The following is an 18,740-nucleotide window of genomic DNA, read 5'->3' as shown; positions in this document are numbered from 1 at the left end:
GCATCCGAATGCTTATTTAACACCAATATGGCTGGAAACCCAGCAAAGCTCCACTGTCTTAAATCTGTAAGATGAAACAGATTAGAATAAGAAACACATAAGAAAAAGCCAATATTGAATTTTGAAATCGCGCACTCGCACCCTCTCAAAGGAGAGGGTGCGAGTGCGGGAGTCAACATGGGCGGCCTCACCAAAATTCAGAAGAGACAGAGAAGAAGAGAGGGACAAACAGTTCAAGAAGGCGGCCCCGGGTGTTTGTTAGAGCATCACCCCAGAGGGTATGTCGACATTTGAAGTCACCCAACAGCAGCACCGGCTTAGGCAAGGAGTCCAGGAGGTCCTTAAGATCAGGAAGAGAAAGTGGGACATTGGGGAGGAGATAAATGGAATGGACTGTATACCATAGCCAGAGGGGATAAAAGATAAGAATACCCTGGGAAGTGACCAGGACGAGCACCAAGCACCGGCTCCTGGAGACACGCACCAAGCACCGGCTCCTGGAGACACGCACCAAGCACCGGCTCCTGGAGACACACACCAAGCACCGGCTCCTGGAGACACGCACCGGCTCCTGGAGACACACACCAAGCACCGGCTCCTGGAGACACACACCAAGCACCGGCTCCTGGAGACACACACCAAGCACCGGCTCCTGGAGACACACACCAAGCACAGGCTCCTGGAGACACACACCAAGCACCGGCTCCTGGAGACACACACCAAGCACCGGCTCCTGGAGACACGCACCAAGCACCGGCTCCTGGAGACACGCACCAAGCACCGGCTCCTGGAGACACACACCAAGCACCGGCTCCTGGAGACACGCACCGGCTCCTGGAGACACACACCAAGCACCGGCTCCTGGAGACACGCACCAAGCACCGGCTCCTGGAGACACGCACCAAGCACAGGCTCCTGGAGACACACACCAAGCACCGGCTCCTGGAGACACGCACCAAGCACCGGCTCCTGGAGACACACACCAAGCACCGGCTCCTGGAGACACACACCAAGCACCGGCTCCTGGAGACACACACCAAGCACCGGCTCCTGGAGACACACACCAAGCACCGGCTCCTGGAGACACACACCAAGCACCGGCTCCTGGAGACACACACCAAGCACCGGCTCCTGGAGACACGCACCAAGCACCGGCTCCTGGAGACACACACCAAGCACCGGCTCCTGGAGACACGCACCAAGCACCGGCTCCTGGAGACACACACCAAGCACCGGCTCCTGGAGACACACACCAAGCACCGGCTCCTGGAGACACACACCAAGCACCGGCTCCTGGAGACACACACCAAGCACCGGCTCCTGGAGACACACACCAAGCACCGGCTCCTGGAGACACACACCAAGCACCGGCTCCTGGAGACACACACCAAGCACCGGCTCCTGGAGACACGCACCAAGCACCGGCTCCTGGAGACACGCACCAAGCACAGGCTCCTGGAGACACGCACCAAGCACCGGCTCCTGGAGACACGCACCGGCTCCTGGAGACACGCACCAAGCACAGGCTCCTGGAGACACGCACCAAGCACCGGCTCCTGGAGACACACACCAAGCACCGGCTCCTGGAGACACACACCAAGCACCGGCTCCTGGAGACACACACCAAGCACAGGCTCCTGGAGACACACACCAAGCACCGGCTCCTGGAGACACACACCAAGCACCGGCTCCTGGAGACACACACCAAGCACCGGCTCCTGGAGACACACACCAAGCACCGGCTCCTGGAGACACGCACCAAGCACCGGCTCCTGGAGACACGCACCAAGTATCGGCTCCTGGAGACACACACCAAGCACCGGCTCCTGGAGACACACACCAAGCACCGGCTCCTGGAGACACACACCAAGCACAGGCTCCTGGAGACACACACCAAGCACAGGCTCCTGGAGACACACACCAAGCACCGGCTCCTGGAGACACGCACCAAGCACCGGCTCCTGGAGACACGCACCGGCTCCTGGAGACACACACCAAGCACCGGCTCCTGGAGACACGCACCAAGCACAGGCTCCTGGAGACACGCACCAAGTATCGGCTCCTGGAGACACACACCAAGCACCGGCTCCTGGAGACACACACCAAGCACAGGCTCCTGGAGACACGCACCAAGCACCGGCTCCTGGAGACACACACCAAGCACCGGCTCCTGGAGACACACACCAAGCACCGGCTCCTGGAGACACGCACCAAGTATCGGCTCCTGGAGACACGCACCAAGCACCGGCTCCTGGAGACACACACCAAGCACAGGCTCCTGGAGACACGCACTAAGCACCGGCTCCTGGAGACACGCACCAAGCACCGGCTCCTGGAGACACACACCAAGCACCGGCTCCTGGAGACACATACCAAGCACAGGCTCCTGGAGACACGCACCAAGTATCGGCTCCTGGAGACACGCACCAAGCACCGGCTCCTGGAGACACACAACAAGCACAGGCTCCTGGAGACACGCACCAAGCACAGGCTCCTGGAGACACGCACCAAGCACCGGCTCCTGGAGACACACACCAAGCACCGGCTCCTGGAGACACACACCAAGCACAGGCTCCTGGAGACACGCACCAAGCACCGGCTCCTGGAGACACACACCAAGCACCGGCTCCTGGAGACACACACCAAGCACCGGCTCCTGGAGACACACACCAAGCACAGGCTCCTGGAGACACGCACCAAGCACCGGCTCCTGGAGACACACACCAAGCACAGGCTCCTGGAGACACGCACTAAGCACCGGCTCCTGGAGACACGCACCAAGCACCGGCTCCTGGAGACACACACCAAGCACCGGCTCCTGGAGACACACACCAAGCACAGGCTCCTGGAGACACGCACTAAGCACCGGCTCCTGGAGACACGCACCAAGCACCGGCTCCTGGAGACACACACCAAGCACCGGCTCCTGGAGACACACACCAAGCACCGGCTCCTGGAGACACACACCAAGCACCGGCTCCTGGAGACACGCACCAAGCACCGGCTCCTGGAGACACGCACCAAGCACCGGCTCCTGGAGACACACACCAAGCACCGGCTCCTGGAGACACGCACCAAGCACCGGCTCCTGGAGACACGCACCAAGCACCGGCTCCTGGAGACACGCACCAAGTATCGGCTCCTGGAGACACACACCAAGCACCGGCTCCTGGAGACACGCACCAAGCACCGGCTCCTGGAGACACGCACCAAGTATCGGCTCCTGGAGACACGCACGAAGTATCGGCTCCTGGAGACACACACCAAGCACCGGCTCCTGGAGACACACACCAAGCACCGGCTCCTGGAGACACACACCAAGCACCGGCTCCTGGAGACACACAAAGTGGTGGAAACTGCTCGATCACAAGTTGGAGTTTATGGAAGTTGACATAAAAACCACGAATATTCCACTGAAGAATACATATTGTCAAGAATACAGAAAAACAGAGAACAAGCGGAAAAACAAAGTTAAAGAAGAATACAGTATTCAAAATAGGATCAGAATCAGGTTAAGTGAAATACGGGACAGATAAATCTAGCAAAGACAATGGAGTCAAGGGTTAGTTTGTGTACTGTGATCATCCTGTGGACGGTGGTTAGTTTGTGTACTGTGATCATCCTGTGGACGGTGGGGTAGTTTGTGTACTGTGATCATCCTGTGGACGGTGGGTAGTTTGTGTACTGTGATCATCCTGTGGACGGTGGGTAGTTTGTGTACTGTGATCATCCTGTGGACGGTGGGTAGTTTGTGTACTGTGATCATCCTGTGGACGGTGGGTAGTTTGTGTACTGTGATCATCCTGTGGACAGTGGGTAGTTTGTGTACTGTGATCATCCTGTGGACGGTGGGTAGTTTGTGTACTGTGATCATCCTGTGGACGGTGGGTAGTTTGTGTACTGTGATCATCCTGTGGATGGTGGGTAGTTTGTGTACTGTGATCATCCTGCGGACGGTGGGTAGTTTGACCACTGTGATCATCCTGTGGACGGTGGGTAGTTTGACCACTGTGATCATCCTGTGGACGGTGGGTAGTTTGACCACTGTGATCATCCTGTGGACGGTGGGTAGTTTGTGTACTGTGATCATCCTGTGGATAGTGGGTAGTTTGTGTACTGTGATCATCCTGTGGACGGTGGGTAGTTTGACCACTGTGATTATCCTGTGGATGTTGGGTAGTTTGTGTACTGTGATCATCCTGTGGATGGTGGGTAGTTTGTGTACTGTGATCATCCTGTGGACGGTGGGTAGTTTGTGTACTGTGATCATCCTGTGGACGGTGGGTAGTTTGTGTACTGTGATCATCCTGTGGACGGTGGGTAGTTTGTGTACTGTGATCATCCTGTGGACGGTGGGTAGTTTGTGTACTGTGATCATCCTGTGGACGGTGGGTAGTTTGTGTACTGTGATCATCCTCTGGACGGTGGGTAGTTTGTGTACTGTGATCATCCTCTGGACGGTGGGTAGTTTGTGTACTGTGATCATCCTGTGGACGGTGGGTAGTTTGTGTACTGTGATCATCCTGTGGACGGTGGGTAGTTTGTGTACTGTGATCATCCTGTGGACGGTGGGTAGTTTGTGTACTGTGATCATCCTGTGGACGGTGGGTAGTTTGTGTACTGTGATCATCCTGTGGTCAGTGGGTAGTTTGTGTACTGTGATCATCCTGTGGACGGTGGGTAGTTTGACTACTGTGATCATCCTGTGGACGGTGGGTAGTTTGTGTACTGTGATCATCCTGTGGACGCTGGGTAGTTTGACCACTGTGATCATCCTGTGTATAGTGGGTAGTTTGTGTACTGTGATCATCCTGTGGACGGTGGGTAGTTTGACCACTGTGATCATCCTGTGGATGGTGGGTAGTTTGTGTACTGTGATCATCCTGTGGACGGTGGGTAGTTTGGCCACTGTGATCATCCTGTGGACGGTGGGTAGTTTGTGTACTGTGATCATCCTGTGGACGGTGGGTAGTTTGTGTACTGTGATCATCCTGTGGACGGTGGGTAGTTTGTGTACTGTGATCATCCTGTGGACGGTGGGTAGTTTGTGTACTGTGATCATCCTGTGGACGGTGGGTAGTTTGTGTACTGTGATCATCCTGTGGATGGTGGGTAGTTTGTGTACTGTGATCATCCTGCGGACGCTGGGTAGTTTGACCACTGTGATCATCCTGTGGACGGTGGGTAGTTTGTGTACTGTGATCATCCTGTGGATAGTGGGTAGTTTGTGTACTGTGATCATCCTGTGGACGGTGGGTAGTTTGACCACTGTGATTATCCTGTGGATGTTGGGTAGTTTGTGTACTGTGATCATCCTGTGGATGGTGGGTAGTTTGTGTACTGTGATCATCCTGTGGACGGTGGGTAGTTTGTGTACTGTGATCATCCTGTGGACGGTGGGTAGTTTGTGTACTGTGATCATCCTGTGGACGGTGGGTAGTTTGACCACTGTGATCATCCCGTGGACGGTGGGTAGTTTGACCACTGTGATCATCCTGTGGACGGTGGGTAGTTTGTGTACTGTGATCATCCTGTGGACAGTGGGTAGTTTGTGCACTGTGATCATCCTGTGGACGGTGGGTAGTTTGACCACTGTGATCATCCTGTGGATGTTGGGTAGTTTGTGTACTGTGATCATCCTGTGGATGGTGGGTAGTTTGTGTACTGTGATCATCCTGTGGACGGTGGGTAGTTTGTGTACTGTGATCATCCTGTAGACGGTGGGTAGTTTGTGTACTGTGATCATCCTGTGGACGGTGGGTAGTTTGTGTACTGTGATCATCCTGTGGACGGTGGGTAGTTTGTGTACTGTGATCATCCTGTGGACGGTGGGTAGTTTGTGTACTGTGATCATCCTGTGGACGGTGGGTAGTTTGACCACTGTGATCATCCTGTGGACGGTGGGTAGTTTGTGTACTGTGATCATCCTGTGGATGGTGGGTAGTTTGTGTACTGTGATCATCCTGTGGACGGTGGGTAGTTTGTGTACTGTGATCATCCTGTGGATGGTGGGTAGTTTGTGTACTGTGATCATCCTGTGGACGGTGGGTAGTTTGTGTACTGTGATCATCCTGTGGATGGTGGGTAGTTTGTGTACTGTGATCATCCTGTGGATGGTGGGTAGTTTGTGTACTGTGATCATCCTGTGGACGGTGGGTAGTTTGACCACTGTGATCATCCTGTGGACGGTGGGTAGTTTGACCACTGTGATCATCCTGTGGACGGTGGGTAGTTTGACCACTGTGATCATCCTGTGGACGGTGGGTAGTTTGTGTACTGTGATCATCCTGTGGACGGTGGGTAGTTTGTGTACTGTGATCATCCTCTGGACGGTGGGTAGTTTGTGTACTGTGATCATCCTGTGGACGGTGGGTAGTTTGACCACTGTGATCATCCTGTGGACGGTGGGTAGTTTGTGTACTGTGATCATCCTGTGGACGGTGGGTAGTTTGTGTACTGTGATCATCCTGTGGACGGTGGGTAGTTTGACCACTGTGATCATCCTGTGGACGGTGGGTAGTTTGTGTACTGTGATCATCCTGTGGACGGTGGGTAGTTTGACCACTGTGATCATCCTGTGGACGGTGGGTAGTTTGACCACTGTGATCATCCTGTGGACGGTGGGTAGTTTGTGTACTGTGATCATCCTGTGGATGGTGGGTAGTTTGTGCACTGTGATCATCCTGTTGATGCTGGGGTACTGTGATCATCCTGTGGATGCTGGGCTACTGTGATCATCCTGTTGATGCTGGGGTACTGTGATCATCCTGTGGATGCTGGGCTACTGTGATCATCCTGTTGATGCTGGGGTACTGTGATCATCCTGTGGATGCTGGGCTACTGTGATCATCCTGTTGATGCTGGGGTACTGTGATCATCCTGTGGATGCTGGGCTACTGTGATCATCCTGTGGATGCTGGGCTACTGTGATCATCCTGTGGAGGCTGGGCTACTGTGATCACCTGTGGAGGCTGGGCTACTGTGATCACCTGTGGAGGCTGGGCTACTGTGATCATCCTGTGGAGGCTGGGCTACTGTGATCACCTGTGGAGGCTGGGCTACTGTGATCACCTGTGGAGGCTGGGCTACTGTGATCACCTGTGGAGGCTGGGCTACTGTGATCACCTGTGGATGCTGGGCTACTGTGATCACCTGTGGATGCTGGGCTACTGTGATCACCTGTGGATGCTGGGCTACTGTGATCACCTGTGGATGCTGGGCTACTGTGATCACCTGTGGATGCTGGGCTACTGTGATCACCTGTGGAGGCTGGGCTACTGTGATCATCCTGTGGATGCTGGGCTACTGTGATCATACTGTGGATGCTGGGCTACTGTGATCATCCTGTGGAGGCTGGGCTACTGTGATCACCTGTGGAGGCTGGGCTACTGTGATCACCTGTGGATGCTGGGCTACTGTGATCATCCTGTGGATGCTGGGCTACTGTGATCATACTGTGGATGCTGGGCTACTGTGAACATCCTGTGGAGGCTGGGCTACTGTGATCACCTGTGGATGCTGGGCTACTGTGATCATCCTGTGGAGGCTGGGCTACTGTGATCACCTGTGGAGGCTGGGCTACTGTGATCACCTGTGGAGGCTGGGCTACTGTGATCACCTGTGGAGGCTGGGCTACTGTGATCACCTGTGGAGGCTGGGCTACTGTGATCACCTGTGGAGGCTGGGCTACTGTGATCACCTGTGGAGGCTGGGCTACTGTGCTCATCCTGTGGAGGCTGGGCTACTGTGATCATCCTGTTGATGCTGGGGTACTGTGATCATCCTGTGGATGCTGGGCTACTGTGATCATCCTGTGGATGCTGGGCTACTGTGATCATCCTGTGGAGGCTGGGCTACTGTGATCATCCTGTGGAGGCTGGGCTACTGTGATCATCCTGTGGAGGCTGGGCTACTGTGATCATCCTGTGGAGGCTGGGCTACTGTGATCATCCTGTGGAGGCTGGGCTACTGTGATCATCCTGTGGAGGCTGGGCTACTGTGATCATCCTGTGGAGGCTGGGCTACTGTGATCACCTGTGGAGGCTGGGGTACTGTGATCATCCTGTGGAGGCTGGGCTACTGTGATCATCCTGTGGATGCTGGGCTACTGTGATCACCTGTGGAGGCTGGGGTACTGTGATCATACTGTGGAGGCTGGGGTACTGTGATCATCCTGTGGATGCTGGGCTACTGTGATCACCTGTGGAGGCTGGGGTACTGTGATCATCCTGCGAAGGCTGGGCTACTGTGATCATCCTGTGGAGGCTGGGCTACTGTGATCACCTGTGGATGCTGGGCTACTGTGATCATCCTGTGGAGGCTGGGCTACTGTGATCACCTGTGGAGGCTGGGCTACTGTGATCACCTGTGGAGGCTGGGCTACTGTGATCACCTGTGGAGGCTGGGCTACTGTGATCACCTGTGGAGGCTGGGCTACTGTGATCACCTGTGGAGGCTGGGCTACTGTGATCACCTGTGGAGGCTGGGCTACTGTGATCACCTGTGGAGGCTGGGCTACTGTGCTCATCCTGTGGAGGCTGGGCTACTGTGATCATCCTGTTGATGCTGGGGTACTGTGATCATCCTGTGGATGCTGGGCTACTGTGATCATCCTGTGGATGCTGGGCTACTGTGATCATCCTGTGGAGGCTGGGCTACTGTGATCATCCTGTGGAGGCTGGGCTACTGTGATCATCCTGCGAAGGCTGGGCTACTGTGATCATCCTGTGGAGGCTGGGCTACTGTGATCACCTGTGGATGCTGGGCTACTGTGATCACCTGTGGATGCTGGGCTACTGTGATCATCCTGTGGAGGCTGGGCTACTGTGATCATCCTGTGGAGGCTGGGCTACTGTGATCATCCTGTGGAGGCTGGGCTACTGTGATCATCCTGTGGATGCTGGGCTACTGTGATCACCTGTGGAGGCTGGGGTACTGTGATCATACTGTGGAGGCTGGGGTACTGTGATCATCCTGTGGATGCTGGGCTACTGTGATCACCTGTGGAGGCTGGGGTACTGTGATCATCCTGCGAAGGCTGGGCTACTGTGATCATCCTGTGGAGGCTGGGCTACTGTGATCACCTGTGGATGCTGGGCTACTGTGATCACCTGTGGATGCTGGGCTACTGTGATCATCCTGTGGAGGCTGGGCTACTGTGATCATCCTGTGGAGGCTGGGCTACTGTGATCATCCTGTGGAGGCTGGGCTACTGTGATCATACTGTGGATGCTGGGCTACTGTGATCATACTGTGGAGGCTGGGCTACTGTGATCATACTGTGGAGGCTGGGCTACTGTGATCATCCTGTGGATGCTGGGCTACTGTGATCATCCTGTCCACAATATATAAAAACAAATATATATACCTGAGCTTACCTGACAGCCGCTGACACTGTAGTTTCCTCGATGAGGACAGGAAGCCAGTGGCTTGTCAAAGGTCCCATCATTTGTTCGGATTTTTTCAAGCTGGATTTTAAAATTCAGCGGTTTTGGCATGTATGGCTTGGGCGGGTAGGCGGTTCCATGGGTTTATAACCCTGTGGGTGAAGAAACATCTCCTGTTCTCAGTCCAACATTGTGGCTTGTTGAGCTTGACCCGTTGTTCCTTGTTTGTGTTACATCTCACCTTCTGAACAAGTTGTCCGGGTCAACTTCCTCCAAGTTGTTCAGAAGAACTGTACTATAGTAGTACTGTACTATAATAGTACAGTACTATAATAGTACTGTACTATAATAGTAGTGTACTATAATAGTAGTGTACTATAATAGTAGTGTACTATAATAGTACTGTACTATAATAGTACTGTACTATAATAGTAGTGTACTATAATAGTACACTACTATAATAGTAGTGTACTATAATAGTACTGTACTATAATAGTACACTACTATAATAGTACACTATAATAGTAGTGTACTATAATAGTACTGTACTATAATAGTAGTGTACTATAATAGTAGTGTACTATAATAGTACTGTACTATAATAGTAGTGTACTATAATAGTAGTGTACTATAATAGTAGTGTACTATACATACAGGACTCATGAACAGAGGAAGATGTAGAGGTAAGATGAGTACAATACATAAAGCCAATAATACACTCTGTGTTTCAGGCCTAACTTAATATAATTAGGTTAAATGTTTGGTGAGGTAGACAAAACTAAACAATAAGCCAATATATACATTGTACAAGACTTTATGCAACTGATGTACAACTTTTAGGGAAGTGTACCATGAAAATAGTAGGAGAAGGGGAACACGTGTAATTAGGGAAGACTTAAAACTGAGTTATGGAAACATTATTGAATTGTTGAGAAGATTTTGAAATACCAGTAAATGCTAGATAACCAATAGACATTTATAAACTGTGGCTGTTGTAACAGTGCACACAGTTACTGTTGGGTAGTACAGTAGGGTTCGTCGTCGACACACTGTAGGGAATTCCTGGTTGGAATCCCAGGAAGGACAGAAATGGTTGGTGTGTTTCCTGTCACGTTATGTACCTGTTCACTCAGCAGTCACCAGGTACCCAGGAGTTAGCGTGTTGTGGGGTGGCATCCTGGCAGCCAACAGGTACCCAGGAGTTAGCGTGTTGTGGGGTGGCATCCTGGCAGCCAACAGGTACCCTGGAGTTAGTGTGTTGTGGGGGTGGCATCCTGGCAGCCAACAGGTACCCTGGAGTTAGCGTGTTGTGGGGGTGGCATCCTGGCAGCCAACAGGTACCCTGGAGTTAGTGTGTTGTGGGGGTGGCATCCTGGCAGCCACCAGGTACCCCGGAGTTAGTGTGTTGTGGGGGGGCATCCTGGCAGCCACCAGGTACCCAGGAGTTAGTGTGTTGTGGGGGGGCATCCTGGCAGCCACCAGGTACCCAGGAGTTAGTGTGTTGTGGGGGTGGCATCCTGGCAGCCAACAGGTACCCAGGAGTTAGTGTGTTGTGGGGGTGGCATCCTGGCAGCCAACAGGTACCCTGGAGTTAGTGTGTTGTGGGGGTGGCATCCTGGCAGCCAACAGGTACCCCGGAGTTAGTGTGTTGTGGGGGTGGGGGGGTGGCATCCTGGCAGCCAACAGGTACCCCGGAGTTAGTGTGTTGTGGGGGTGGGGGGGGGCATCCTGGCAGCCAACAGGTACCCTGGAGTTAGTGTGTTGTGGGGGTGGCACCCTGGCAGCCAACAGGTACCCTGGAGTTAGTGTGTTGTGGGGGGGCATCCTGGCAGCCAACAGGTACCCTGGAGTTAGTGTGTTGTGGGGGTGGCATCCTGGCAGCCAACAGGTACCCTGGAGTTAGTGTGTTGTGGGGGGGCATCCTGGCAGCCAACAGGTACCCACGAGTTAGTGTGTTGTGGGGGTGGCATCCTGGCAGCCAACAGGTACCCAGGAGTTAGCGTGTTGTGGGGGTGGCACCCTGGCAGCCACCAGGTACCCCGGAGTTAGTGTGTTGTGGGGGTGGCACCCTGGCAGTCAACAGGTACCCAGGAGTTAGTGTGTTGTGGGGGGGCATCCTGGCAGCCACCAGGTACCCTGGAGTTAGCGTGTTGTGGGGGTGGGCATCCTGGCAGCCAACAGGTACCCTGGAGTTAGTGTGTTGTGGGGGTGGCATCCTGGCAGCCAACAGGTACCCAGGAGTTAGTGTGTTGTGGGGGTGGCATCCTGGCAGCCAACAGGTACCCTGGAGTTAGTGTGTTGTGGGGGTGGCATCCTGGCAGCCACCAGGTACCCTGGAGTTAGTGTGTTGTGGGGTGGCATCCTGACAGCCATCAGGTACCCAGGAGTTAGCGTCTTGTGGGGGTGGCATCCTGGCAGCCAACAGGTACTCTGGAGTTAGTGTGTTGTGGGGGTGGCATCCTGGCAGCCACCAGGTACCCAGGAGTTAGTGTGTTGTGGGGGTGGCACCCTGGCAGTCAACAGGTACCCTGGAGTTAGCGTGTTGTGGGGGGGCATCCTGGCAGCCAACAGGTACCCTGGAGTTAGCGTGTTGTGGGGGTGGCATCCTGGCAGCCAACAGGTACCCTGGAGTTAGTGTGTTGTGGGGGTGGCACCCTGGCAGCCAACAGGTACCCAGGAGTTAGCGTGTTGTGGGGTGGCATCCTGGCAGCCAACAGGTACCCTGGAGTTAGCGTGTTGTGGGGTGGCACCCTGGCAGCCACCAGGTACCCAGGAGTTAGTGTGTTGTGGGGGTGGCATCCTGGCAGCCAACAGGTACCCTGGAGTTAGCGTGTTGTGGGGCGGCATCCTGGCAGCCACCAGGTACCCAGGAGTTAGCGTGTTGTGGGGGCGGCATCCTGGCAGCCAACAGGTACCCAGGAGTTAGCGTGTTGTGGGGTGGCACCCTGGCAGCCACCAGGTACCCAGGAGTTAGTGTGTTGTGGGGGCGGCATCCTGGCAGCCAACAGGTACCCTGGAGTTAGTGTGTTGTGGGGGCGGCATCCTGGCAGCCAACAGGTACCCTGGTGTTAGCGTGTTGTGGGGGTGGCACCCTGGCAGGCAACAGGTACCCTGGAGTTAGCGTGTTGTGGGGGTGGCATCCTGGCAGCCACCAGGTACCCAGGAGTTAGCGTGTTGTGGGGGTGGCATCCTAGCAGCCAAAAGGTACCCTGGAGTTAGCGTGTTGTGGGGGTGGCACCCTGGCAGCCAACAGGTACCCTGGAGTTAGTGTGTTGTGGGGGTGGCATCCTGGCAGCCAATAGGTACCCAGGAGTTAGTGTGTTGTGGGGTGGCACCCTGGCAGCCAACAGGTACCCTGGAGTTAGTGTGTTGTGGGGGTGGCATCCTGGCAGCCAACAGGTACCCAGGAGTTAGTGTGTTGTGGGGTGGCATCCTGGCAGCCAACAGGTACCCTGGAGTTAGTGTGTTGTGGGGTGGCATCCTGGCAGCCAACAGGTACCCAGGAGTTAGTGTGTTGTGGGGTGGCATCCTGGCAGCCAACAGGTACCCAGGAGTTAGTGTGTTGTGGGGGGGCATCCTGGCAGCCACCAGGTACCCAGGAGTTAGTGTGTTGTGGGGGGGCATCCTGGCAGCCACCAGGTACCCAGGAGTTAGCGTGTTGTGGGGGTGGCACCCTGGCAGCCAACAGGTACCCTGGAGTTAGCGTGTTGTGGGGGTGGCATCCTGGCAGCCAACAGGTACCCTGGAGTTAGCGTGTTGTGGGGGGTGGCATCCTGGCAGCCAACAGGTACCCTGGAGTTAGTGTGTTGTGGGGGTGGCATCCTAGCAGCCAACAGGTACCCAGGAGTTAGTGTGTTGTGGGGGTGGCATCCTGGCAGCCACCAGGTACCCAGGAGTTAGTGTGTTGTGGGGTGGCATCCTGGCAGCCAACAGGTACCCAGGAGTTAGCGTGTTGTGGGGGGGCATCCTGGCAGCCAACAGGTACCCTGGAGTTAGTGTGTTGTGGGGGTGGCATCCTGGCAGCCAACAGGTACCCTGGAGTTAGTGTGTTGTGGGGGTGGCATCCTAGCAGCCAAAAGGTACCCTGGAGTTAGTGTGTTGTGGGGGTGGCATCCTGGCAGCCAACAGGTACCCAGGAGTTAGTGTGTTGTGGGGGTGGCATCCTGGCAGCCAACAGGTACCCTGGAGTTAGCGTGTTGTGGGGGCGGCATCCTGGCAGCCAAAAGGTACCCTGGAGTTAGTGTGTTGTGGGGGTGGCATCCTGGCAGCCAACAGGTACCCTGGAGTTAGCGTGTTGTGGGGTGGCATCCTGGCAGCCAAAAGGTACCCTGGAGTTAGCGTGTTGTGGGGGTGGCATCCTGGCAGCCAACAGGTACCCAGGAGTTAGCGTGTTGTGGGGGTGGCATCCTGGCAGCCACCAGGTACCCTGGAGTTAGTGTGTTGTGGGGGTGGCATCCTGGCAGCCAACAGGTACCCAGGAGTTAGTGTGTTGTGGGGGTGGCATCCTGGCAGCCACCAGGTACCCAGGAGTTAGTGTGTTGTGGGGTGGCATCCTGGCAGCCACCAGGTACCCTGGAGTTAGTGTGTTGTGGGGGTGGCATCCTGGCAGCCACCAGGTACCCAGGAGTTAGTGTGTTGTGGGGGCGGCACCCTGGCCAGGGTCAGTAATGTGACCTTGGAGGGGGAGGGGAACCTTGATTTAAGCCTAACACATACATATAAGATTTAAATAAATACATTTAAATTTAAAATATTCACTGGCTGCCTGTCCCCTGACTGATTTTTTTCAGTTATCAAAAGTAGATTATGATTGCATGTGATTAATAAAAATCACATGAATGCTTTAAGGTATAGCAACAACAGTATATATGCAGATGAGGAGCCACAATAACATGGCTGAAGAAATGTTGACCAAACCTCACCCTAGAAGATGAAAGACGACGACTAAAGCAGTATTTAATAACACCAAATATTAAGTAAATATGCAGAAATTATTAAGTAATGTTCACAATAACAGCAGAACAGTCTGACATGACAGGAGAAGAGGGAGGGAAAGTTGGTTGCTCAAAGATAATAAGGTAGTTCATTGTTTTGTAAACTGGATGAGAGATAATTAGTACAATTGTTAATACCACTATGGAGGTCATTCCACAGTTTAGGACCCTTGATTTGCAGAGCATTTTTGCTTTGGTTAAATCACAATACGATAATCCTCACACAAAGAGTACAGGTGCACAATAAATTCCCACTCATTGGATCAGTATAGTGTTGTATAGGGCCCCTATACAACACCTATATAGGCCCCTATACAGGGCCCCTATATGTGTAGTTGTATAGGACCCCTGTGTTTATGGTACTGAGGAAATGGCTGAAGTGAGAGAGTGAAAACAACAGTTGAATACTTCCATCGTGGTACTGTTAGAACACCAGTTGACATTCTCCTGTACTTAAGGAACTGTTACATGGTACTGTTAAGATGTTGACATTCTGCTGTACTTAAGGAACTGTGACAATACAGTAGTAACCTTCTATTATGGTATCCTGAAATTAGCCCAATGCAATATTCACTTTGTCTTGAAAATAGTATAATTTTCAAGACGGCGCTAGAATGGCAACAGTTAATTTTTCAGAATGGAGCATGAGAACAGTGAATATTTGAATAACTTTGGTTATGCTGAGTAACTTGTATGATTATTGTATACTAATAACATTCAACAGGTTATGACTGTGAAATGCTGAACCTGTTGTGTTCACCTGATCAGTCGCCGCTCAAAGGGAACACCTGTGAGCAGTCACCACTCAATAGGAGCACTGGTAAGCAGTCGCCACTCAAGGGGAACACTGGTGAACAGTCGCCACTCAAGGGGAACACTGGTGAGCAGTCGCCACTCAAGGGGAACACTGGTGAGCAGTCACCACTCAAGGGGAGCACTGGTGAGCAGTCGCCAACCAAGGGGAGCACTGGTGAACAGTCGGCACTCAAGGGGAGCACTGGTGAACAGTCGGCACTCAAGGGGAGCACTGGTGAACAGTCGGCACTCAAGTGGAGCACTGGTGAGCAGTCGCCACTCAAGGGGAGCACTGGTGAACAGTCGCCACTCAAGGGGAGCACTGGTGAACAGTCGCCACTCAAGGGGAGCACTGGTGAACAATCGCCACTCAAGGGGAGCACTGGTGAACAATCGCCACTCAAGGGGAGCACTGGTGAACAGTCACCACTCAAGGGGAGCACTGGTGAACAGTCACCACTCAAGGACAGCACGGGTGAACAGCCACCACTCAAGGACAGCACGGGTGAACAGTCACCACTCAAGGACAGCACGGGTGAACAGCCACCACTCAAGGACAGCACGGGTGAACAGCCACCACTCAAGGACAGCACGGGTGAACAGTCACCACTCAAGGGGAACACTGGTGAACAGTCACCACTCAAGGACAGCACGGGTGAACAGTCACCACTCAAGGGGAACACTGGTGAACAGTCACCACTCAAGGACAGCACGGGTGAACAGTCACCACTCAAGGACAGCACGGGTGAACAGTCACCACTCAAGGGGAGCACGGGTGAACAGTCGCCACTCAAGGGGAACACTGGTGAACAGTTGCCACTCAAGGGGAACACTGGTGAACAGTCACCACTCAAGGGGAGCACGGGTGAACAGTCGCCACTCAAGGGGAGCACGGGTGAACAGTCGCCACTCAAGGGCAGCACGGGTGAACAGGAACTTGACACCTTAAAGATTATTACACCAGCAGAAGGAACATCAAATGATAAACTCTTTAACAAGGGTTACATAAACGTTAATTCATCACATAATGTTTTACAACAAATTGAACATTTTCACAGCAAGACAAATATTCTGAATAGTAGATGTGTCACACAACTCAAAAGATCAAATGAAAATAGATTAATTTTGGAAGAGTCTAAAGACAAGTTTGAAGAAGCAGTTGATAATGAATGTAAGTCGGAAATAGTGTCTTTAGGGAGGGAACGAGGTTACTGCTTTGATGTTCTGCCATTAAATAACAATGGTTCTCAGGTAAATATAACTCAAGTATCGAGCAACATCAGTCATGAACCTGCAGCTGATGTAAATGTGTGTGTAATGAAACCTCACGAGTGTCCAGAGTGTGGGAAAAGATTCACTCGGCTGGGGCATATGAAGACACACAGGTTGGTACATACAGGTGATAAGCCTCACGAGTGTCCAGAGTGTGGGAAAAGATTCACTCAGCTGGGGAGTATGAAGACACACAGGTTGGTACATACAGGTGATAAGCCTCACGAGTGTCCAGAGTGTGGGAAAAGATTCAATCAGCTGGGGAGTATGAAGACACACAGGTTGGTACATACAGGTGATAAGCCTCACGAGTGTCCAGAGTGTGGGAAAAGATTCAATGTCATGGGGAATATGAAGAAACACAGGTTGGTACATACAGGTGATAAGCCTCACGAGTGTCCAGAGTGTGGGAAAAGATTCACTCACCTGGGGAGTATGAAGACACACATGTTGTTGCATACAGGTGAGAAGCCTCACGAGTGTCCAGAGTGTGGGAAAAGATTCACTCACTTGGGGAGTATGAAGAGGCATAAGTCAACCCATAAGCCTGATAAAACCTGACAATGTCAGGAGTGTGATTATATTCAAACAAATTGTGATCCGAGAAGGTCAAGGAACTTTATATATGACGGCGCATGTTGGTAAGAGATTCATTAACCTTTGTAATATGTGGAATCATTGACCTCGTATATTTGAAGTTGAATTATATAAATAATTTATATAATTAATTTAATAGTTATACCATATATAACAATTAGGTTTTAATTATTGTTACCAGTATATGACCAGTTTATGGCTGCATGTAACAGATGGGCGGTAGAGAGGGAAGGAAACTATCAGGGAACAGCGCCAAGCCATTACCACTATATAGCACATGGAAGGGGGTCAGGATAAGCATTTGGGATGGGATGGGGGAAAGAAAACTCCCCAACCACTTGGAGGATCGGGGATTGAACGCCGACCTGCATGAAGCGAGACCGTCACTCTACCGTCCAGCGCAAGTGTTTGGGTTGGGCGGTGGAGAGTTAGGCCTAATATACAGTTGTGTATAGGTAAGGTCATTAGCCATCTTGAGGTTCCCCATCCAATTACTGGCCAAACTAAACTATGATACATCTGACTGACCAAGTGACACGTGTATCATGCACAGTAAGTTTATTATGTGTACAGCCTGCAGACACCCGTGTGTACCAGCCTGCAGACACCCGTGTGCACCAGCCTGCAGACACCCGTGTGCACCAGCCTGCAGACACCCGTGTGTACAGCCTGCAGACACCCGTGTGTACCAGCCTGCAGACACCCGTGTGCACCAGCCTGCAGACACCCGTGTGCACCAGCCAGCAGACACCCGTGTGTACAGCCTGCAGACACCCGTGTGTACCAGCCTGCAGACACCCGTGTGCACCAGCCTGCAGACACCCGTGTGTACCAGCCAGCAGACACCCGCGTGTACAGCCTGCAGACACCCGTGTGCACCAGCCTGCAGACACCCGTGTGCACCAGCCTGCAGACACCCGTGTGCACCAGCCTGCAGACACCCGTGTGTACCAGCCTGCAGACACCCGTGTGTACCAGCCTGCAGACACCCGTGTGTACCAGCCTGCAGACACCCGTGTGCACCAGCCTGCAGACACCCGTGTGTACCAGCCTGCAGACACCCGTGTGCACCAGCCTGCAGACACCCGTGTGCACCAGCCAGCAGACACCCGTGTGTACAGCCTGCAGACACCCGTGTGCACCAGCCAGCAGACACCCGTGTGCACCAGCCTGCAGACACCCGTGTGCACCAGGCAGCAGACACCCGTGTGCACCAGCCTGCAGACACCCGTGTGCACCAGCCTGCAGACACCCGTGTGTACCAGCCAGCAGACACCCGTGTGCACCAGCCTGCAGACACCCGTGTGCACCAGCCAGCAGACACCCGTGTGCACCAGCCTGCAGACACCCGTGTGTACCAGCCTGCAGACACCCGTGTGCACCAGCCTGCAGACACCCGTGTGCACCAGCCTGCAGACACCCGTGTGTACCAGCCTGCAGACACCCGTGTGTACAGCCTGCAGACACCCGTGTGTACCAGCCTGCAGACACCCGTGTGCACCAGCCTGCAGACACCCGTGTGCACCAGCCTGCAGACACCCGTGTGTACCAGCCTGCAGACACCCGTGTGCACCAGCCTGCAGACACCCGTGTACACCAGCCTGCAGACACCCGTGTGCACCAGCCTGCAGACACCCGTGTGCACCAGCCTGCAGACACCCGTGTGCACCAGCCTGCAGACACCCGTGTGTACCAG

General features: G+C 53.6%; 1 protein-coding gene across 1 annotated transcript in view; it reads left to right on the top strand.

Annotated features, from left to right (window-relative positions):
- Positions 1 to 17,547, top strand: part of LOC138351091 (histone-lysine N-methyltransferase PRDM9-like) — a 127,567-nt gene extending 110,020 nt beyond the window's left edge. Inside the window, exon 9 of the mRNA XM_069302722.1 lies at positions 15,096 to 17,547. Coding sequence (XP_069158823.1) covers positions 15,096 to 17,008 — 1,913 coding nt within the window. The 3' untranslated portion in view covers positions 17,009 to 17,547. The remainder of the gene's footprint in view (positions 1 to 15,095) is intronic.
- The last annotated feature ends 1,193 nt before the right edge of the window (positions 17,548 to 18,740 follow it).

The sequence above is a fragment of the Procambarus clarkii genome, chromosome 5 (assembly GCF_040958095.1).
Source record: "Procambarus clarkii isolate CNS0578487 chromosome 5, FALCON_Pclarkii_2.0, whole genome shotgun sequence".
NCBI lineage: Eukaryota > Metazoa > Arthropoda > Malacostraca > Decapoda > Cambaridae > Procambarus > Procambarus clarkii.
The sequence above is the reverse complement of the archived record's forward strand: the minus strand, read 5'-3'. Positions and strand labels throughout refer to the sequence as shown.